Source organism: Arvicanthis niloticus, chromosome 1, assembly GCF_011762505.2.
Source record: "Arvicanthis niloticus isolate mArvNil1 chromosome 1, mArvNil1.pat.X, whole genome shotgun sequence".
Taxonomy (NCBI): Eukaryota; Metazoa; Chordata; class Mammalia; order Rodentia; family Muridae; genus Arvicanthis; species Arvicanthis niloticus.
Genome location: NC_047658.1, coordinates 159389533 through 159413728, shown reverse-complemented (window position 1 = coordinate 159413728; position 24196 = coordinate 159389533). Strand labels below are relative to the sequence as shown.

Sequence of the window (24196 nt, the reverse complement as noted above, 5' to 3'; positions counted from 1 at the left end):
TGGCAAATTCTAAGGCCAAATTAAAATGGATGTTACCTGTGTGTGGTATGTGGAGCAAGCATGGGCCACAGCATGTATGTGGAGGTCATGTTGGGGAAGCTAGCTCTCTCTCTCTCTCTCTACCATGTGGCTCCTGGGGACTGAACCCAGGTTGTCGAGCTTACCTCTCCAGCAACCAATTAAAAATTTAAAAATCAGGGGCTGGAGAGAGGGCTTAGCGGTTAAGGCTCAGTGGCTACTCTTCCACGTGGTTCAGGCTCAATTCCCAGTACCCATGTGGCAGCTCACAACTGTCTGTAACCCCAGTTCTAGGGGATCTGACAAGGAATGCACGAAAAATATAAATAAATTATTTAAAAAATTGGTCGACTTTAAAAAAATTTTTTAATGATAGGTAATGCTAATTCATTTTTAAAAAGAAAATCTTTTAAGTATGTGTATTTGTGTGATAATAAGTGCTGGTGCCCAGAGAGACCAGAAGCACTTAATCCCTCTAAAGCCAGAGTTACGGGCAACTGTGAGTCACCTGGTTTCTGTGCTGAGAACAGAACGCAGGACGTCTGGAAGAGCAGTACAGAATCTTAACCACTGAACACCTCTCCAGCCCATCAATTCACCTGAGGCAAACTGATCCACCAGTGTCTAAATGAGCCAAACTCTTAACTGTTGTTAGGCCAAATAATGACTTTGAGCACAGTCTATGCTACATAAAAGAACTTGGCTCAAAAGAATAAAATAATGTGATTAAGTGTGTATGTGTGGTTTTTTTTTCATACCAAAAAAAAGAGGGGTCTTGGTGTTTATGGCATTTATAGTAAGAGTCAGATTATAACTGAGTACTTGGTTAGCTCTACCAATTGAAACTTAAAGACAATGTACCATAGCATCTGTAAAACCTCCCTACTCTAGGGGCACTGTCCCATGATACACCACATGAAAAGACGTCCCGTTATGAAACACAGTTAACCACAGTCTTCCTAAGTGGGTCATATTACCTAGAATATCCTATGGGGACAGACTGTTCTCTCTGAAGCAGGGGTAGAGAACAAAACTATTTTCCTTGGACGGGGAAGATGTTTTCAAGGGTTGCAAAAGTCTCGCTTTGTGTCTTCCTAAAATATTTTCTATCTTGAAGTAGCAGGATTCACGACAAGGAGAAGCAAGAACAGGCGGAGCAGGAGGAGTTATAGCTAAATTTGACTTAGCATTTGGCTTTTTCCTTAATCTAACAAAAGATGTGACCTCCTACAGATTAATTCCCTGGGTACCTGTTGGCCAAGGCACCTGAAAACTAAGGGCAAGGTTCTGTGTGCTGGATACAGAAGCCTGTGCTCTTGTGCCTGCAGTGTGTACAGTCTAGGACATATGCTCTCTAAAGATACAAAGTAGCACAGACTACTTTCAAGAGTTCAGAGGCCACAGTGTATAATCAGAAAGACTCTGTGAAAAATATGTAGTTTATATGTGCCTGGGTACCCTCTAGCTGGGAATTAGGGGAGCTAGGCTTCTACCATAGCTGTCTTTAACCAGCTTGGTGGGGCATATAGTCAAGAGAGAGGAACTTTAGGTTCACAACTAAGTTCCCTTGCTACAAGGACTCTGAACAAAAATAAAGGCAACATGGTATCTTCCCCTCCCTATTACCAGGAGTGCCACTATGACAAGTGTCCTTTTCTGTCATGTGCCTTCCTCACACACTTACATACACAAATACGATTGTGCTTTGAGAGGCAAACGTGAGAAAGCCTCAGAAGCCCACTTTAACTGTGCTTTAGGTACTATCAGTGGGGACGTCACTCAAAGTTCTGCTTAGCCAGCTTTTGCTTTTCCTAATAAAACAAATGTTCCCCCCCCCAACCCCAGAATGTTTGCAAGCTCAGAATCTGCAGCTAAAAACAAGTAAGAAATGCTTCTCCCATCACGGAATTCTAAACAGTCAGATGATACTGAAATGGTGGTATCCATGGTCTCTAGAAATAAAATTCTAATTTAGCAGCATGTATAAGAAGGGCCAGTGCCGAGAGAAAAGTCAAGTTTATCTCAGTGTCCACAGGGACACGGTAAGAGTCCAGGAAAAAACAAACAAACAAAAGCAAAACAAACAACCCTTATTATCCTGACCAAGCATCTGTGGTAAACGTAACATCCAAAATTCTAAGGTGCCGTTCATCTCAGCAGGGAGGAAGAAGCAGAGGCAAGTGAATCTCTGGGGGTTCCAGGCTAGCTAGGGGTACGAGGTGAGACCCTGTCTTAAAATGATCAAAATGAAAAACAAACATTTAAGACAAAAGAGTTTAAGACTATGTCTGGGATTTTCACTCTAATGCAGGTTTTCTTCATAAGAAAATTCACAATAGGATAGAAACGGAGCAAGCTCTCACAGAGTGTATTCTTCATCAAGGACACTGGCTCCTCTTACCTCTGCCAGCTCTTATTTGTGTATTACACACAAAAAGAGCAAGAACATCCAGAAAAGGTGACTCATTCTCTGCCAGGTAACAACCCTTAAAATGCTACCGCTTGTAAACTTTGTTTACAAAATTTGTTTACATTTCAGTAATTCGTTAAATTTTCCATCTTCCTTTATGAAATCATTTTATTTCATATATTCCTCAGTTTTCATTAATAGACATGACTGGATGTACTGACCAGGTCAATAGACAGTGTGCACATGTCTGAACCCAGGCCTTCACAGCGGCATGGGGGAGATGGCCTGAGGACTGAGAACCACAGGAGCAGCAAGTGCCAAAGTCCCCAGCTGGGAGCAAGCATGGTGTTTTGTGAGGTGGGCTGGTGCCTATCAGCTGGGCCACAGGAGATGGGGACAGAGCTTCTGTGTGACTCAGTTGGGAAGCAGTGAAAGGACTACACGGAGAGAAAGGTCATGATCTTTGGGGAGATCACAGTTGCTGCTCTGTGAATGGAAAGGCTGAGGAGGAGCAGTTAACAAATAGAATAAACATTCTTCTTTAAAGCAATTCTCACACTCGCCTCAGCTCTCTCCAGAGCACCTGAGTGCTGGCTCGCTCTTCCATTACTTCACAGACCACCTCAAAAGCACCCCACCTGGTCTCCTGTCTTCTACGGCTACATTTTATCATTCATTCCTATCTGGTCTCATATACCAAAGGCTGGCTACGTAGTACAGGCTGCCCTTCAAGTCCTCACCCTTCTGCCTCTACCTTCTAAGGAGAGTGTGGTTTTAAGCACACATCACCAGCTAGGAAGGCCCCTCCTCTATCAATGCTCTGACCACGCTACATCTACCCTACAAAAACCCAAATCCTTTGAGCTGAGTAATCACTTCACTGGTACGCTTGCCTAGCCTGAGGCCCTCCCTCGGGTTCAATTCCCAATACTACAAAAACAAACAGAAGCCTCAAATATCACTGCCAACAAAACAAAGTCCAAAACACCATTCTGCAATCTAAGTCCAAGCTGTGTTTCTGGTCTCTCCTCCTGGTACTAATCTGACAGACTCTTCTCCACTGTCAACATGGGATGTTCTTTTCTGGACCTAATTTGCTTTTAAAATGTACTATTATTGTGTGTATATGATGTATGTGAGAGTATGGGCGCATGTGCATGGTGCACAGGTGGAGGTCAGAGGACAATTCCGAAAGAGGAAGTTCTGTCCTTCTACTATGGGGTCCAGGGCTTGAGTGCAGGTTGTCAGGTTTGGGGGGGGGGGGGGGGAGCACTTCTAACCACGGAGCCATCCTGCTGGGCCATGGATGTAACGCATCATGCCAACTTCCTGCTTCTGTACGGCCATTCACACTGACTGCTTTCCTAGCGCATCACAGTTCGGCACACGTTCTTCTCGGTGCCCCAGTCGTTTCTTTTACTACAACAGACACCATTTTAACATAGGCATTGGTTTTAAGTGGCTTTTATAACTCAACCTTTACCTTTATTCCATAAAACAAGCTCTGGTGCTTTCTGTTCTATCCCTTCACAAAAATCACACACCACTAATGGGTTCCTGTTTTCAGTCTGAAAACACTAGCAGTGCACCTGACATTAGCTGGTCACTAAACTAGGTAACACCACTTAGCGGCCGGCCTACAAATACCAAACCGTGATGACTTTAACCTTAAGAATACAGGGTGAGGCCTGAGTCCTAGTCTTCATTTTATGTATCACAATGCCAAGTAGTGATTGATCATCACTGAAGAAAAGACTGATAATAAATGTAAGCATGGTATCTGTGACGGACAGGGTCACAGGCTGCAATTCTCTTCTCTCCCAGCCGTTCTCCCTCTGCCTAGCAAAGCATTCTTACTCCAGCGTCCTCATTTGGCCGTCCCAGCTTCGCCAAAGCTGTACTAAGGGTCAGCCTTGTGTTTCGGTGGAACGGCAGCTGCTAAGGTTGAACGGCCTCCCCTGCAGTCAGCACCAAGTTCTCGACCATTAACGTCCTTTAAAGTTGTTGACTCTGTGGAAAACATCACTAGTAATTTAAATTAAGAAAATGGAAAAACCAATGAAGTGGCCCTAAATCTGTATTGAATAGTTTCTCTGCCAAAGGACCGAACTCATAAGCCAAGGACACAGTAACTCCTAATACCCTGAGTTCAAAGTTTACCATGAGGTGATCCCCACAGGTCCCTAAGGAATGCGGAGCCTCTGAGAATGCCCCGCTTCCCTTGTCAGGGCCTGTGTGGGAATGACACACACAAGCACAGTACACAGGTAGCACATGCTCACATGTCAGCAGCTCACATAGCTAGGAGGAACCCAGCTCCAGAGACCTCCAAAAACCTGTCGGAAACTACTGAAAGGTCCTTAGTGCGTGATGCAGGCATCTGGGTAATGGAGATCTTGACGAGGTACTACAGTGTCCCTGGCCCCAAGTCTCCACTGTCAGGTATTGAGATCTAGGAGTACGAACCTCAGCATTTGTCAGCTACTGTCTCTTCAAGGCCAGAACCCAGGCCTGCAGCAATCTCAGGCCTCTAAGAGAACCATCTGGAACTTCTCTACCACTGTGACTCTTCTGCCTCAGTAAAAACCCCACTAACTCAAAGAGCTTTATGTAAGGATTTTAGACTGAACTAAAGAGAAAATATTCCTTCTGAAATGAATATTATATATTATGTAATATATATGTCTGTCTGCTTGTTTTCTCTTCCTCTGTTCCCTGAGGTATCACTGAAAGGTGATACAGTAACCTTTCATACACACAGTAACCTTTCATACACAGTATGTATATGTATAGTGGCAAAATGTCAAGAATACAAATTACTCCAAGAATTTACCTTTTCAGGACAAAGACAAACTGAACTGCTGCTTCGATACTGAATAACTTTCCTCATTTAAGGTCAAGCTCTAAAGATGATGGGAAGCAAAGCCAGCATTCTACTTACCCTAAAAAGATGCAAAATCCAGGTTGACCACAATGTAGAGAAGAACTTGCCTTGGAAATAACAGCTGTTGACTGCTACCGTGGTAACCGTCTAGGATAACCATTTAGACAGTCTTATGCTGCTTGCTGTTAAGTACCCCTCTCTGAAGTACATCTCCCTGTGAGGGAGGGTACAGGCCATGGAATCCGACTTTTCTTTATGCACTGGCTCTCTTACACATGCTGCTAAAGTAGGATTGTATTGCTAATGACAGAAACCCTTTTGAAGAATGTGTCTTGGAAAGGTTATTGTTTCACCTTTCAGTGATACCTCAGGGAACAGGGGAAGAGAAAACAAGGAGACAAACAACATGGAAGAGGAGGAGAAGAAGTAATCTGAGAAGACAGATGTGAAGACTGTCAGCAGACGACTGTGGAACACACCTAAGGAGGGTCCTAGGTACAACTTGTGAAGTTCTATATCTCCATCACAGTGGGACACTAGATCAAACAACTCAGACAGTGTAGCAAAGTAACACAGGAGGGATAAACACCACCTTCATACCTTTATACTGTGATTAAGTCAAAGATAAGATGCATTAATAAATACAATTTCCTTGGAGACTTTAAAAGTTCTTACCCATAGTACTAAGTAGCCTTTTGTGATAAAAGCTTTTTTGCTAGGTTTCTAATGGAGGCCTACCAAGAGCCACATTCATAAAGATGAAGTAATTTAAAAAATCCATGTTTATCAGTATTTAACTCATGTTCCCGTCCCCCCCCCCAAGATATATTCTAATTTTCTCATTGCTTTGCTGGTTTTGTTTTACTTTAGTGTTTGTTCTGCCTCTGTGGATGCATATGCACCATGTATGGTATGTACCTGGTTCCCAGGGAGGTCAAAGGAAGGCCTCGTATCTCTGGAAACTGGAAGGAACTATGGGTAATGTGAACTGGATGCCAGGAACTGAACCTGGGCTTTCTGAAGGAACAGCAAGTACTGTTGACTGCTGAGCCATCTCTCCAATCTCCTTTTGGTTTTGGGACAGGATCTTGCTTTGCAATAGGCCAGGTTGGTTTGAACTTAGTATGTAGTTCGGGTTAACCTTGAATTCCAACTCCTCTTATGTCTCAGATCCCCAAAGGCAGAGAGTCTCAGTGTGAGACACCATGCCTGGTACTCTGTGCTCTAGGAGTTTATTTTATTTCGCTGCACTCACAGTGGCAGAAGTCTATGCCTCGTGCACACTCCGATCTTTGCTATCACTGAACCTCCTGCAGGTTTCTAAGGATGCAGTGCTCACTCACTGTCCTCTGCAGTCTTCCAAGACTCTCTTCAAAGGAGAATTATGGCCTTCCAAAATAACTTTCTGTTAGGACCGTCTGCTTCTCCATTACCACATCTGATACTTTCTCACCCAGAAAACTCAACCTCAAACATTCTTATATTTTCTCTGAAAACTACTGGGGATATCTGGCAATGAGATATTATAGTTCATAACTGATAAGCATTTGCTGAATGAATGAATGAATGAATAGGCAAACTGCAAAGATGTAATGCACTCAAGTTTGTGACATTTACTACCTAATCCAGAAACCTAACCTTTTAGTAAATCCATGCTTTTAAGCCATTATCACTGATAGTCTGTTCTTAAAGACAGAAAGGACGTCATCCTATAAACTCAGATTCAAATGAGCCCAGTAACATGTTTACTTCTTAAATCTTTTCCCCAGAAAATACAATGTATCACAATCATGATAAGCTATGTATCTTAAAAATAAAATAACAACTAAATATTCACTACCAATCACTTTAATTTCTCACGCAGAATGGTACGTTTGCTTTCAAACAAATTAAAGTTGCACTTCAATACGGACTCACCGGTTCTTTTCCAACTCATTGTGTGTAGATCTAAAAGAAGAAGAAGAAAAAAAGCATTAGCCAAGCTTGTTAATAAGGTTACAGAAAGGCCTATCAGCTTTATCAGTAGTGTAGCACAAGTGACTTTAACAATACAACATACAGACTTCTATGACCTCGTTCATCTGAGTAAAGTTATTCTTGCCGCAAATCACTGTTACAAATGGCTAACAAATTTATACTGAACAGCAAACCACAATGAGCATTAGGCAAGAACCAGAATTGTTATAAGTAGATGTGCTACTATTTGTAATAATCCAGAATCTAAAAACATGAATATGATAAAGGACAATTTAAATTTCTGTTATTAGAACTGAAACTTTGATCATTTTACATCGCACACATACCCATGTGTTTATAGAGCCCAGAAGCCCTTAAACTCACTGTGTAGCTGAGAATGACCTTAAACTTCTGGTTCTCCTGCCGCTACCTCCAAGTGCTGGGATTATAGATATGTACCACTACACCTGATTTTATGTGCTGCTAGGACTGAACCCACAATCTCATGCATGCTAGGCGAGCACTCCCCAGCTGAGCTATAACCCCCCATATATCATTTTACGTATCTTTGTCAATGCCAAATGCTTTCAGAATATTATATTACTGATTGCTGTAATTTTAACCCCCAACCCATGGATATTTAATGCCAGATTCACAGACCTTAACAAGTAAGTATTTTTATGAGCTCCACAATTTGTGGGAATTTACCTACTGTCTTGAGTACAACAGCCTGAGGACTGAGTGTGTGTCTGTCTGTCTGTCTGTCTGTCTACCTGGCTGCCTGCTTGCCTGTCTGTCTGCCTTTTGCTTTATTGGCAATTTCATAAAGTTCCACAGGATAAAAAAGACAGACACTCACTTTAAAGAGTTATCTTAATAAAAGTACTTCTCCCTCAAAAAAAAAAAAAAAGAAAAGAAAAAGGAATAAGAGTCTATGATGTCTCCAGACTTCAGCCAAATGAGCCACAAATGTATGTATAATTCAGGCGAAGAAACTATAAAAACATAGAACCTGTAGCTTAGGAACTCAGAGCTTAAAGTGAAATAAATTACAACAAAACTTCTACCATTCTGTTTATTAAAAGTTTGCATTGTTTTTGTTCACATGAAATGCTCAAGCAGAAAAGTTAAAAGGACAGTGGCATATTTAATTATTTATCCACTATTAATATTTACACGTGTGTCTGTGTGAGCACACATGCCACGGTGCACGTGGAGGTAAGAGAGCTAGTCCGTAGAGGAAGTTTCTCCATCCACCTTTACGTGCATTCCAGCCAAAAGCCATGTCAGCAGCCCCCAAAAGGGAGCATTTTAGAAATTTAACTTTTTAAAAATTCCTTCAAAATTAATGGTGAGATTTTCTGTGCCCTCCTGGCAAGCAAGTTTGGGTTTAGTTGCCTTTCTCTAAAATTAAAACTGGCAGCAGGTAAATCACGCATAAGAGACGATCCCTGTATAAAATCCCATAGTACATGATCAACACCAATGATATGTTTATAGAAAAGTAGACGCTAGTTTACCATAAACCTATTCTAAACTATCTGGCAATCCCACTGATCTCCATAAACGCTCAAAAGGATAATACGTTCAATGATAACCAACAGTGGAATTCCAACATTATACGGAACCTATTATAAAAGGCTGGGCCCAAAAGAGCATAATCGGACCCACCACTGTGAGCAAAATTAAAACAGCAGGTCCCTTCTGCCTCTCCTGAACACACTTATTATTTGTCTTATTAAAAAAAAAAAAAAAAAAAAAAAAAAGAAGAGGAAGAAGAAAGCTAAGACTCTGAACCTTTTTACTGACATAGGGAATGCATGGCACACATCCAGTTACACCACCACAGATTTTAACGAGGTTCCCAGATAACGAGAAACAAAACGGTCGCAAACACACTAATGATGTCCACACTCCTTGCTCTTCCCATGTTTATTCCTATGCTGTTTAGCTTTTACATCTACTATGAAGTCAGCAAGTGCTGAATGCTCTTGGTGTTCAACACCGAGACTACAAGGAATGAACGGGTGTCCGGCTGGCAAATTCACACACGTACAGGAGCCATTATAACAAAAGGTAAAATAAGTTCCTACAGAAAAATCAAACTGTCTCAGGGTGCAAAGAGCGAGGGGTTTACTCCGAATGGGGCTACTGAGAACATCTGGGGGAGATGTAGCTTTGATTTGGGGCTTAAATAATAGGCATGCTTGGTTTCAGTAAGGTCTGGAACTGACTAATGGTTATTTCAACTAGAAGGAATAGGTAAGTAAGCAGGCAGAACTGTGATGTCCCCCAGGCAACACCAAGGCCTGGTGACACACAGATGTCACCCAGACGACAGTGTCAGGCAGCAAAAGCCTGTGCTTAGTATTAACTGTCACCCACACTAGCTGTGCAGCTTTGGGGCAGATTACTTAAACCTGGTTTACAGTTTCCTAATTCATAAAACTCAAATATCATCACGCCTTGCTAGGTTATAGTGAGAACTTGGGGTGGAGGGTGGGGAACGCAAAAGCATCCGGCACATAGTAGTCAGGAACTATTAGGTCCTCGCTGTTTTGAGGCGTGGTGTCACAATGTAGCCCAGCCTGGCCTGAAACTCCTGCGCAGCTGCCTCAGCCTCCCAAAAGCTAGAATTACAGGCTCTACTACCCTTTCTAGCCTTTTGTTTTTAATTTTATGTATGTGAGTGTTTTGCCTGCATGTATGTCTGGATACCATGTGCCTAGTGCCCTTAGAGGATAGAAACGGGCATTGGATCCCCAGGAACTGAAATTACCGAGAGTTGTGAGCCACCACCTGCTGCCACCTGACTGCTGAAACTCAAACCCTGGAGTTCTGGAAGAACAGCCAACACTCCGAACAACTGAACCATCTCTCCAGCTCCAGTAATTTTATTTTTTATAAGACTAAAAATATACTACTCTAAACACTGTTAAATAAACTACATAAGACAATCTGATGGGCTGTCAGTAACCTGTGAAATTCACCTGGAAACAGACAAGTAATTGTAACAAGGAAAAGAGAAACTGAAAGACAAGTGTGAGTGAAAAGCCACTTGGTCATTTAGCCAACCGTGCGGACGGTACAAGGTTCAGCAGTACGAGACAGAGAGAGATGCCTGAATATACACAGAAATACAATGGTTCAAACGATGTGAATAATAAGTGAGTAGATGAATCCACCGCACACCAGCACCCTCCCCAACAACCCTTCTTTGACCACCTATATGTCCAACCAAGCCCTTCCAATGTGTCACAAAACATTAATTACAAGTTTTCCACAAGCTTCTCAATGAGTCACTTGGTTAGCTGATTCTCTCCTGACAGAATGCAGCTGTGTGAGCAAGAACCAATGAGGAAGTCTTCCAGTGAGGAAGAACACACCTCTGCTCTGCTTAATCAACTTCCAAGGACAGAAAAACGTCTCTTTCAATTAGCACTGAATTGTGGGTAATCTTCACCAGTAATAACTCTTTAAGAGAGACATTCTACGTATCCCATATTTGAATGGGCACCATTTTCTCAAGTAGACCCCTGTGTTTTCTGACTAGAACATAACTCTAACACGTATGTTTAGGGTGCACTTAAAGGATGGACAGGAGAATCCAACCTGCGTAAAATGGTCACATCTGACTCAGAAGTATCCCTACCAAGAAAGGAAACCAGAGGCCTCCGGACCAGACTGGGGAAGACATATCCTGGCTAACTAATAAGCCAATCTTCACCTACTTATATTTTCCTTTCATTTGCTTCCTAAACCTTCAAGGACCTAATGAACAATGCTCTCACGCAATGAAGTGAACATAATCCACGAAGCCAGAGAAGTGTCTTCTAACTTGAAACTTAAAATATAGTCCATAATATAAACATTTATATGAAATATAACATATAAAATTATAATAATATATATTATGGTAGAGTGAAGGGGTGTCTCTGAAGTCTCAAAAAGGGCTGACAAGGAAAACTATGGGAATCACTGGAGCAAAACTTCTAAGTATACTTACTATATTATTACTCTTTATTGTTTTTTTATGTACCACACCTAGGTTTTACTTTTTTAAAGAGTATTTTTTTAATCTATGTTTCCACCAGATATATATCTAATATTTTAAGGAAAAGACAGTAAGAGACATTAAAGATGATAAATTTTGAATTCTGAAAACTTTTGGAGGGGAAAGGTCTCATATGTCTCTCCGTAATATCAAAACCCACAACCAAGACAGTAATCACAGCCACACTGTGTGTTTATCCTTGTCTTAGCCCACTGACTGGCTGGTGGGCTGCTGCCAGCTCTTCAGTGCCTCTGATAACAGGCCAGGGCCATTCCCATGTCGTGAGCAGGGAAGCAATCTTCAGCTTCAAGGTCTGCGCCTGTCTTCCTACACTTACACCTAGGTCTTATGCTTATGAAAATGGCCACCAATGTAAGGCACACACGGGTATTTAGTAGGTAAATGTTTTGTTGAAAGATCAGTGTGGTGGTTTCTATAAATTGTCAAATGACAGAATCTAGAACCACCTTGAAGGTAAATCCCCAGGCATGTCTATGAGACATTACTGAGAAGACATCATTGAGTCAGGCCAGCCCATCCTAGGTGTATGTGGTCCCAATACATGGGGTGGGGTCTTCAGCAGCACAAACAGAAGGCAAGCCGAGCACCCCTACTCATCTCTCCCTGCTTCGTACCTGCAGACACGTGACTCATTGCTCAGACCCTGCTAACACATCTGCTTCCATGTTTCCCCACCGTGATGAACTGGACCTCAAACTGTGAACCCAAATAAATTCTTCCTCCCTCAAGTTGGCTTTTTCTTGTGTATTTTGTCACAGAAATGAGGTAAGTAACACACCCAGCTATTTCTGGTAACATGAGTCTCAGACTGTGAGTGGTCCGTTTGTCTGTCTGGGTCTGTGTGCCTATTTGTGTGCACATGAAGGCCAGAGGTTGGCAGAGAGTACCTTCCTCAATCACTTCTCAACTTCCATTCTTTGAGACAAGGTCTGTCACTGGCTGGAATTTGGTCAGAATGGCTTGCCAGCAAGCCCCTAGAGTCTTCCTGTCTCTGCCTCAGATCTCAAATGGTTAAAAAAAAAGGGGGGGGGGGAGCCTAATCTCCAATGAGTACACATGCTAAAAATAAAATGAAATTTAGAATGAAGATTTTTAAACATTTCTAAATGTCTTTCACATAAAGTGATCAACTAAGTCCAAGTTTCTCCAGCGGTCTTCTCAATAAAGTGTCAACATCTCACCTGCAAAAGTTCGTTCTGAATGTCAATTTCACTTAAAGGGAGGAAGGAGTTAGTTCAGTTAATGTGATATCTGCAGTTGGGAAGGGAGGAGTCTTGATGAGGCACTGTCTAGATTAGGTTGGCCTGTGGGCATACCTGTGAAGGCTTTTATTAATTGTGCTGAGGCAGGAGAGCGAAGACACCATCCTCTAGAAAGGTGATTTTGTACTGCAGGAGAATGGAGACCTAAGCATTACTACACACCCATGTGGTCATTCCTTACTTCCTGACTGTGGAAGCCCCAGGCTCAGCTGCCCAAGCCCCTGCTGTGTTGCCTTTATGCACTGAGGGCTGTAATTCAGGACCTTGAGTTGGGCTAACTAATAACCCTTCTCCTAAGCTGACTCTGTCAGAGTATTTTATCCCAGCAACAAAAACAAAACTGAGACACCACATTCATAGGACAACTAATTGGGAAACCTGCAGATGTTAAAGAGATAACACTGCTGCCAGTGTGGGGATGTAAGCCTGTCATCCCAGCATGTGGGAGGCTGAAGCAGTAGGACCACTTCAAGTTCAGGAACAGCCTGGGCCAGAGTGAGATCAAACATTACAGAGACTAATCTTAGCACATCCAGTGGATGAGAACACTACTAGACTGGTTCATTAAACTCACAATGCAAGGTAATACACAGCTTTATCAAATTTTGACTCACTAAAGACAAGACAGCCGTTTCACTAGTTAATGAAAGAGAAAATAAACTACAAAAGGTTAAAACAGCACTGGTGGGTGGCACCATGACATCAGCCCTGGATCACATGATCCAGGCATCTGACAGAAAGGCAGAACACCAACACTTGCAATATCTAACTTTGGGCCTTTGAGTCTTAATTTTCAGATAAATTATTACTAAAAAGTCTTTGCTAATTCTAGAGAAACAAATCTTAGGTCTTCAATTTATTCTCTAGTTCTACCTCGAAATGCTTGAACTACAAGTTTAATTTCTAGAAGAAGAGGAAGAGGAGGAAGAGGAGGAGAAAGAAGAGGAAAAGAAGGAGGAGGAAGAAGAAGAAAAGAAGGAGGAAGAAGAGGAAAAAGAGGAAGAGTTGGAGGAGGAAGAGGAGGAAGAAGAAGATAAAGAGGAGGAAGAGGAAGAGAATCCACTTCATTACAATTTTCTGAAATCAAAATAAGAGAAACATATATTACACACTTTATAAATGCATAACTATCATATTACATACAAATGGTAATTATTGTTATTTTTATAAGACAGAGTCTGCCTTTTTTCCTTTTTCTTTTGGAGCTAAGTCCTAATTATGCAGCAAAAGCTGGCCTAAAATTCACAATCCCCCTGCCTCAGCCTTCCCAGTGCTGGTAGCACAGACACGTACCTCTGTGCCCACTTGAATGCACCCTCTGACACACAATCCTAAGTCTTCATGTTTGTAACAAACATGAAATAACAAAGGTACAGCAGATTCAGCTCTGCCTGGAATGACAAAAGACACCTCAGACTATCTAAATGTCATCAAGACAACTGGCTTAATAAACTACTGCATAAGGAGAGCAGAACGTCCCACAATAACTTAAGATGTCACAGACAAACGTGAAAAAATGTTAAGTAATAGAACTTCTTGGGCCATAAAAAAAAAAAAAAAACAACAACAGAATTTTTATAGGAAAATAGATACAACTGCGGATATCACATTAACTGAACTAAGCCAGTTTCAGAAAGAGCAGTATGGCTTCCCTTGTGTAGCTGCTACACACTGTATATACAAATATACACATTTACATATAGATACATTAAATCATTATTTATGGCCTGAGTAGACTTGACCCTGTGTAGGAACAAAGGGTACTAACTGGAGGAGAAGGGAAAGCAGAGGGAAGGTAGGCAGGGATGGGGTGGGACCTCAGCATACAACACATCCTTGTGTAAAAACTCCTTAAGAGTAAGGTTGTAACATTCAGAACCATGAGCTCTCCCTCAGGGATCAAGCAGGCCCTGTTACATACCTCGCTGGACTCTGTTGTTCCTGTTATGAAGTTCATCGTATTTTGAAATAATAAATTCTCATGCTTATTTCTTTCCTTAGATAGTAAGTTTCATGAGAATATAAATACAGTGTGTCTATGTAAAAGCACAAATATACCTACATATTCAAAGAGGGCAAATGTGCCAACATTTTTAAACAGAGATGTGCTAGCTGGTTGGCTGGTTGGTTACTTTGTTTTTGCCAACTTGACACAGACTGGTTTCATCTGGGAAGAGGGGACCTCAACTAAGATAATGCCTCCATCAGACTGGCCTGCAGGCCAGCCAATGGGAAATTTTCTTGATCAGTGACTGATGTGGAAGGGCCAAGCCCACTGTAAGTAGTGTCACCCCTGAGCAGGCCATCCTGGGTTATACAGACAGAAAGTGAGCTGTGCAAGCCAGTAAGCAGCACTCCTCCATGGTCCCTGAGTCAGCCCCTGCCTCTAATCTCCTGTCTTGACTTCCCCTGATCACAGGCTATAACCTGTTAAACCCTTTCCTTTCCGTGTTGCTTTTGTTCATGGCATTTTATCACAGCAACAGAAAACAAACTAGGACAACAGGAAACCAAAACATAAAACATAGAACCAAGAAAAGAGAGAAAGAAGAGAGAGGGGTTCTATATAATACATGCTTAAATTATATTAGTTCTGTACCAAGCTAAAAAACAGTATTTGTCAACCATACTATCAAATGAATCTCTTTCATTAGATTAATATTTGGTAAACTATCCTCACCAGAAGAAAATAATGAAGAAGTATATCAAAAGGGAGAAGACAATACTGCCTCATTTCTAAGAAGAAATCAAGGTGAGAAAGCTTTCTTCAGATCACAGTCCCCTCTTTCAGGTTGCCGTGATGCCTTGAAACTCAGCTTCCAGTAAAAGCTCTATTACACCTGCATATAATGCGTTCTGACCAAATCTACCTCCATCTTCTGCTTTCCAGCTCACTGCTTCCCCCTCACAACTTCATGTGCCTTTTTCCTTTTATAAATTTAATTCCACCAAATCCACTTACTGCTACCTGTTGGTGCATGCGTATGGGACCATCTATTATAGTATGGGTGGCCTCTCAGAGCCAGAATCCCTGAGGAAAATGGATTTCTCCCCCTATCAGGGATGACAGCTCCTCAGAGGAGTGGACTTCTGATCTCTTTCTCCATCCGATCTGTTCTGAGACTCTGGCAGTCGTGGCCAACACAAGCCTCACATGTCACCTGCAGATGTCTACTTCCTCTGGCTTTTACAGTGTTTTCTGCCCATCCTTTCTGAGATGGTTACTGAACCTCAGGGTAAGAGACATGATACAGATGTCCCATTTAGAGCTGAGTACTCCAGTCTCTTGATTCTCTGTATATCAACCAGTTGTGGGTCTCTGTGCTAATCACCGTCTACTGTAAAAAGAAGCATCTTTGATGAGGGTTGAAAGAAGGCTGTTTAATATGATGTCCAGTTAGCAGAATGATAGCACTAAGTTCTCTCCCAGAGCCTAGAACTTACCAAGCCACAGTTAACAGTACCAGGCATGGGCTCCACTCTGTGGAGTGGGCTGTAAACCCAATCAGTAAGTGGTTAACGAATAAGTGATTGGTTATCTCCATAACACATGTGCCACTACTATACGGGTGCACATGTTGTATTAGGCCAGTCATTTTTGTAGCCCACAAGGTTTTCAAATCACTAAGACTGTTGCTAACTTTTCTCTCCTGGTAGCATTTGTTTAACCTTGTAGCTCTATGAAAGCTAGCCAGTAGAGATGATGTGTTTAGGTCAATATCGGCTTGATTTCTCCATGTCTTATGTCACAAGTATATGGCATCTTCAGCAAGAGGGTCTAACCATCAAGTTTTGGAGGGTAACCAAGAGCAAAGGCAATAGCCTGGAATGCTGGGGAGATCTGTGGACCTCACCGACCAACAACTCAAACAGAAGTAGCCTAAGCCTGGCACTGGCTTTTTACTGAGCTGCCAGTCTAAGACAGGCACTGTTCCCCCGTATTAAAGTTAATCACTACCTATGGTACAACTAAGTCTTTTTTTTAAAAAATACATTTATTTATTTATTTATTTATTTATTTATTTATTTAATGTGTGTGACTACACTGTTGCTCTCTTCAGACACACCAGAAGAGGACATCAGATCCCATTACAGATGGTTGTGAGCCACCATGTGGTTGCTGGGAATTGAACTCAGGACCTCTGGAAGAGCAGTCAGTGCTCTTAACCTCTGAGCCATCTCTCCAGCCTGGCAGTTCTTTTGATAGCATTTTCCTGTGACACGGGATGACAGTGTAACACTCTGTAGTCTACTGTAACACGCTTGTTTAGGAGAACACTGCTTCAAAGGTGAAGAGTCATCTGCATATGCTGCATACTGCTTACATGCTGCATACTGCTTACATGCTGCATACTGCTTACATGCTGCATACTGCTTACAGCAGTAATGTCTTAGCAAGTTTGGTTTTCAGAAGTGTGTCAAAAAGCTGTGACCAAGATGACAGTAAAACTAAGCATGTATTTAAAAAATAATTGTATCATAGGTCCCACCTCCCAACTGTCAGGCAAAATCCCCAGCCTTTTCAAGGTACGTATTCATGACACGACACTGCATCCTTCATTTTTCTCTCCTTTGTTACTTCTGTAAAAATATGAGACTTAGGGGGGAAAGAATAGGGAATTTATGTTATGAGTCAAATAACTCCGAACATAAGTTTACAGAATAACATCTGTATCAGGTATATCATGGTATACCTGACAACATCAGGGTGAAAGTTAGCCACTGTATCTTTAAGGTGCTGCAATATCAGGAAATAACTAGCGCTTCATGACATGTGCTAGCTATCATGGCATTGGTAACCTAAGACATCAGTGTTGGGGTGGAGGTAAACTCAACGCAGGGTACTTAGCTAGCACATGCAAAACGACTGGTTCAATCCCGAGTGAAAAACTCAAGAAAAGAGGGAAAGAAGAGGAGCTAAAGAGATGGCTCAGTGGTTAAGAACACTGACTGCTCTTCCAGAGGTCCCGAGTTCAATTCCCAGCAACCACATGGTGGCTCACAACCATCTGCAATGGGATCTGACACCCTCTCTTGCTGTGTCTGAAGACATCTATAGTGTACTCATATACATAAAATATATAAATAAATCTTTAAAAAAAAAAAGAGAAAGAAGAAAAGATTGAATGTTTAAGATCCAGAAAAGAACAGTGACTTTGACACAGATAACTGAGGAGGAAATGGTATCGCACACACATTCTGTTCTCTCATTTGAGGTATAAAGAAACTGAAATTTCTACAGATCATCTATTTTACGTAACCAGTATAAATAACAGACACCCTGTCTGGGATAACAACAACAAAATAAAACAAGCCAGAAAAGAAGAAAGAAGAAAAGAAGAAAGAAGATAAGAGATGGAAGCCTTCTCACTAATGAGCTAACCATAAGCTGTGAGTAACAATGTCATGTGTGCACTGATGGGCAATACCTGTCGTCACCCATGTTGTGGTTTGAAAGAGAATGGTCCCCATGTGTACATATATATTTGAATGCTTGGTCCCAGCTGGTAGAACAGTTTGGGAAGGATTAGGAGGTGTGGCCTTGTTGGAGGAGGTGTGTCTCTGAGGGCGGGCTTGAAGGCTTCAAAAGCCCACGCCATCTCAGTTAAGATCTCTCTTTCTCTGCCTTGTGACTGTGGATTAGGTACAAGCTCTCAGCTATGGCTCCAGTGCCATGCTCCACACCATAGTGGCCATAGACTCAGCCTCTGAAACAGTAAGGACGCTCCCAATACACTCTTCTGTAAAGAGCCTTGGTGTTTGTCAAAGGAATAGAAAATTTGTAACTACGACAAGTCTACATATGGATTAAAAGATAAGTTCTTAAATACAGGTTAATTCCTAACAAAATAACCGGAAAAATTACAGAGAAGTAAATGTTTTTAAATTTATATTCTCACATGCCATACCAAAAGAGATCATCTAGACCCACAAATAAACATGGCGTATCAGTCTAAAGGCTATTTTTATAATTTAAGTTTAAAAAATAGCAAACTATCTCGAGAAAGCATGCAGCTCTAAAGTTATGAATAAAGGCAGGAAAATGAATTCAGTTTGTCTCGGGGACGTCAAAATTAAGTGTGGAAAGATTTGAACACATGACTTGCAACTGTTATCTACAGGAGCCTAAGGTTTTCTGCAGAGAGAGCCTGGAACTCTGTTCTCAACACCTAAGCCCAAGCCACACTGCTGGAGCTCCCCCACAGCCTGGCCAACTGAAGCCAAATGAGTCATTCCTTTTATTCTCTAGACAGTGTTCTCAGAATGACAAAGGAAGGTCTTGTTTAACTTCCTCTTATCAATGGAAAAATATCCTTCTCTTAAGAAAGGTTTCTTGAAAACTGCACATTGACACAAATCCTTGGGATTTACTGGCTTTCTAGAATCAGAATACTGAAGAGTCAGCCAGACTCTACCAAAAGCGGAAGTCAGTTACGTCTCACCTCCTCTGAACAAGCATGTTCTGGAAAAGAAATCCATCCCAGAAGGACAGGAGTCTTCTTTATTTCTGCTCTAAAACCTCCATACCAACCACTCTCCATTACGTAAGATTCAAATCTTATACAGTGTGGTCCTTCCCCTCCCCCTTAACAAATGGACCAGGCCCATCAACATATCTAGATATTTTTATTTAACAAAGAAAGCCCTTCTCTTTTATATCTTGCCGGGGCTACTTCTAATTTTTAAAAAATTCTTCTTGAACTATCATAGACTTGGAAGAAAAATGAAAGCTAGTCTAAGATTACTCTCAGCATGTGGCGACAAGCATGGGTGCAGGTGACCAAGTCTAGTCTCCGGGACCTCTAGTGATGGGAACATTGTAACAACCAGCAAGAACTAGTTCAACTGCCTCGGTGGGATTATATTCCTTTTTTTGCATACAAAGCCAGGGTGGCACTCTGGAGTTGGTATTAGAGAGAAAACAGATGTGTAGGATCAGCTCTGGAGTCTGAGGCCCTTCCACTCCTGTCCCCTAGAGCCCCCTCTGCCATCTTGCTACCTGTTGGCAGTGCTGGTGTTGCTGCTCCCGCTGCTGTGTTTCTGTGCCCGGCTCAACCTCCGTGGGGGCTTCGAATGCTGTAGCCGGGGGCTCGGCACGGAGGGGAATGATGAGGCGTAGCCATGTTCACACTCTAAAAACAGTAAAAAAAGAAAAAGGTTTAAGAGGAATATAGACACCCAAATGCAAGGACCCACAGATCCAAAGTGCCTGGAGTGACACTTTTTTTTTTTTTTTTTTAAAGTAGAAAAGGTAAAGTGTCCCTACTGTCTGGTTAGAAGATAAAATCTCACTGTTTAGCCAATGTTGGTAATCCCTTCAATCCCAGCAACCAGGAGGCTGAGACAAGATCCTGAGTCCAAGGCCAGCCTGGGTTATGTGGCAAGACCCTAGCCCTAAGGGGAAAAATCCATTCAATGTCTGGACATTAATTTGGTGACATACACAGACCCAGGCCACTGCCAAGAGAATATATTGAAAACTCTTCTAAACCAAATTTCTCCCTCCTCTCCAGAACCCTTTCCTCCAATTCTTTAAGGTTTAATTTTTTTTACATATATATAAGTGTTCAGAAGTATGTATGTGCACCATAAGTATGCATGTTTTCTGGGAAGCCAGAAGAAGGGACGAATCTCCTGGAACTGAAGCTACAGGCTGCGAAGAACAGTCCAACATGGGTGCTGGGAACTAACCCTAGGTCTCCAAAACAGCAGCAAGGACTCTTAACGGCTGGGCCATCTCTCCAGCACCAAGAATACTTTTTAAAAATCCTAATTTCTAACATCAGTTACCCACCCATTCACTCCAAAAGATTTCACCTGCCTTAAAAAACAAACAAACAAACAAACAAACAAACGCCTCCCCCCCCCCACCGCCAGGCGGTGGTAGTGCATGCCTTTGATCCCTGCTTTCCAGAAGCAGAGGCTGGCGATCTCTGAGTTCGAATCCAGCCTAGTCTACAGATAAAGTTTCAGGACAGTCAAGGCTACACAGAGAAACCTTGTCCCGCAAACCAAAAGCAAGCAAACAAAACAAACGGAAAACCCTTGGTTTAACTACAGTGACCTCTTCGGTGCCTCTGTATGTAGCCTCCACATTTTTGCGTGCCCCGGCTCTTCCGATCACGTCTCTGACAGCAGCATTTGGGCTCTTCACGCTCCAACACCTTCCTCAGGCCCCCTATTCTTCCACCCATCTCCCTGCACTTCGGTCGGATGCTCACAATAGCAGGGCATCCCTCCCGCAGCTCTTCAGCGGGCATTACCCCCACCCCACTCCTCCCCCCTCCAACCCCCCCCCCCCCGGCTCTCACAGGCCCCGCCTCCTGCACCCACACCTCCCCAGCTCCCACCCCCTTCAGGCTCCAGTGCAGTCTCAAGTTGCAAGAGCTCACGGTCCAGCGCCCTCCGCCCTCTCCTCGGGTCCGCTCAGCAGCTGCCCCTGCGCGACCCGAGAGTCCTTCCCTGGCACCCCAGAGCCACCGGTCCTGCCTTAGAGCCCCATCTCCTTTGCTCAAGCTCCCGCTCACACCTCATGCACGCATGCACACACGCCTGCCCTCGCTCGCGAGCTTCTTGCACGCCTCCACTCCGGAACTCACCTGCACTCCTGAGCAAACCCTCCTCCCGGCGCACCTACCTCTCCAACCGCGCGCAGACTTCCACGCGCGTGCACCCGGACTTCCACACGCGAGCACCTCACTCGCACGCACATTTCTTCCCACACGCGCGTGCTCCTCTTGCCGCGCGCGGAGGCGCGCCTCACCCTCACCGGTGCACGCACTTACACACACGCGCGCACCTCCCCTCGTTAGTCGCGCCGCACTCCCCGCGCGGAGCCCGAGGCGGCGGTCGAAGCGACGGCGTCCAGCCGTTACCTCGCTCCCTGCGCTCCAAAAACTCCGCGGCCTCCAGCAGGCGCTGCACATTGATCATCCGCACCCGCTCCATGGGCTCCGAGCTCCCGCCCCCGGCCGACAGGAGGCGCCACAGACGGCTACAGTCCCACGACCACCCCGGACATGTGCGGCGGGCGGGCGGGCCAGCTCGGCCCCGGCTCGGCGCGCTCTCCGCCGCCCTAGCCGTGCCCGCCGCGCCCGCCGCGCCGCCTGCAGCCCGCGCGCGGTTTGTTTACTTCTCCGCGCGAGCACGGGGGCGGGACCGGAGCAGTGGAAAGACCCGCCCCCGCCCGCCCCTTCCGCTGCCCCCTGGGAAATGTAGTCCCGCCTCCCCCCAACCCCGCCAGTGAACGCCGGGTGTCTAGGGACACGGGCCGCCTCAGTGCGCCTGCGCATGGAGGGCTCCGCGATGGCCTCTGGGAGATGTAGTCTTTCCTTGGCTTTCTTTTCCTGGTTCCAAGGATGGAAAGACTAAAAATTTACATGACTTTCCTTGTGAGGAAAAGGCTTGGGTCTATTCCCAAGGAGACTCATTTCTTTTATGGTGCTCCGGGCCTAGAGTCCTCTATCTATTGTTTTCTTGGGAAACTTCAGTGCCTCGGTTCTCTCACCCTCTAAAAGAGGGAAAGTAATGTATCTATCTACAAAGACAGGGCCACAGATACACTGAGAAACAAAAGTCGTTGTTCAGAAACATGAGATCATTTAATGAGAGCCAGAGAGGACATCTATTCGATCCTCTTTCCCTCGGTTTCTACAGTGCCAAAAGGTTTTTCTAACCCCTTTTTCTTTTTGAACCGTATTCTTCCCTGGTGTCTCATTAGGGTTTTTAGACAGAAAACCTCTTCTGATGATACAAGGAAAGGACATAAATATTTAGTATTCAATTCATACTGACCCCAGTTCAAATTGAAGCTCTGGCTGTGTGGACCCCAAGCTTCTTTTACCTCCTATATAAGATGAATCTATTTCTTCCATGCATGCATGATGTTGAGGTCAGACACATGCCAGGCATTGGACCAGACTTTATGTATATGGTACTGAGAGAAACAGGCATGGACCTTCCTTGTTCCCTGGAAACACATGTCTAGTAAGCTTCATTGTGAAGTCTAAATGAAATAATCCCATCACTCAGTGCTTCCTAGTGGTGATGGTTACTCCTCCCATGCTCTCCTCTGTCAAGTATACCTGACAGCAGGGACTAGCAGGGAGCACACTAAAAAGCAGCCACTTGCTGCTCCCAACCACCACCCTTTTCCCACGTCCCTCTACTTTGGCCCTGATGGTTCTTCTTGGAGCTGGGTTCTGTTCTGTGCATTGTTGGATGCTTGGCAGCATCCCTGTCCGACACCCACTAGGTGACAGTAGCACACCACCACCCTTGGGCATGACAACCAAAATACCTCCAGATATTGCCACACGTCCCCTGGGACACAAAAGCACCACTGGCTGAGAACTTTCTGGGGGAAGGAAACACAAGATGGCTGGAGGCGCTGCCTGCTCTAAGAGCAAGCTGGAGCTGTGGAAACCAGCCATAACCTGTCTCACTCTGACTATGTTGACCTGCTGGGGGAGGCCCTAAGTGACAGAGCTCTTGGTGAGGAGACAATGCCTCCTTCCTGTAGTCATGTTATTGGCTACTGCAATATCTCCAGTAAGGTCACAGACTGCAAAATTCTGCCAGCCTGGTACAACCTTTAAGAAATGAATGTTCATCAAATTCAGGGAGACCCAAAAGGAGAAGTAAGTGTTCACGGGCCACAGGGGGGTGGGGGACTTTTCTAGACTTTGAAGAAGGAACTGTGCTTTTTCAGCTGTTGGTTGGGCCATATGGGTTTTCCCATTGTGTACTGGTAACAACCACCCTCATCCCAGCCAAGGACATTACTGGATAGAAGTAGGAAGAAATTCTGTCTCTCACTCCCCCCCCCCCTTTTCTGTTATTCACTCTGCCAGGTGTGGTGGCTCACACCCTTAATCCCAGCACTCAGGAGGCACATACAGGCAGTTTTCTATGAGTTTTGGTCTCTATGACAAGTTCCAAGACAGCCAGGATTACATAGAAAGACCCTGTCCCAGAAAACAAAAACAAAAAACTAGCATCATTCACTCAGAATAACTGTTATAGTTGAAAATAAAACCTATAAAGCCAGGTAAGTATTGGTGCAAGCCTGTAATTCCAGCACTCTCAGGAGACAGGCAGACAGATCTTTGTGAGTTCAAGACTACACTGGTCTACACATTGAATTAGTGAGTTCCAGGTCAACCAGGGCTGAACTGTAAGACTGTCTGGGGCGGGAAGAAGCAAGAAAAGACAGATTATGAGTCTAAAAGCTCACTTTTACCACTGGCAGAACACCTTAGAGTATTCAACTCCAAATTCCAAGGGCTCTGGGAATGTAAGTCACGTTCATAGCACCCGAGAGTCTAAAGTACCCACTGACAGGTAAAACCTGTGTGGCATGCACTTGAGAAATGATGTAAAACCCGAAGACACCCATGAATTGAAAATGCCTTTGTTTTTGTTGATCACCTTATAGAGCCAAATGGAAGGTCAGAGAAAAAAGGCTGGATAGGTCTCACAGCTGATGCCACAAGAGTCACTAAGAGGCCACCTGCACATGAGGGAAAACACTGCCCTGGTGACAGTGGGCTGATATATGTACAGAAATCTCCAGCCTTTTCCATTCCCAA

The 24196-nt window shown here is 43.8% G+C and overlaps 1 protein-coding gene across 2 annotated transcripts in view; it reads right to left on the bottom strand.

Moving 5' to 3' along the window:
* Positions 1 to 24196, bottom strand: part of Mxi1 (MAX interactor 1, dimerization protein) — a 58589-nt gene that overhangs the window by 17910 nt on the left and 16483 nt on the right. The window contains exons 1-3 of one of the 2 annotated variants that reach the window (XM_034504169.2): positions 21482 to 21735; positions 19606 to 19738; positions 7230 to 7259 (exon numbers count right to left, since the gene is read on the bottom strand). In XM_034504169.2, coding sequence (XP_034360060.1) covers positions 7230 to 7259; positions 19606 to 19738; positions 21482 to 21554 — 236 coding nt within the window. In that variant the 5' untranslated portion in view covers positions 21555 to 21735. Of the gene's footprint in view, positions 1 to 7229; positions 7260 to 19605; positions 19739 to 21481; positions 21736 to 24196 lie in introns of those variants that run through there. The other variant, XM_034504168.2, reaches the window with a different exon arrangement.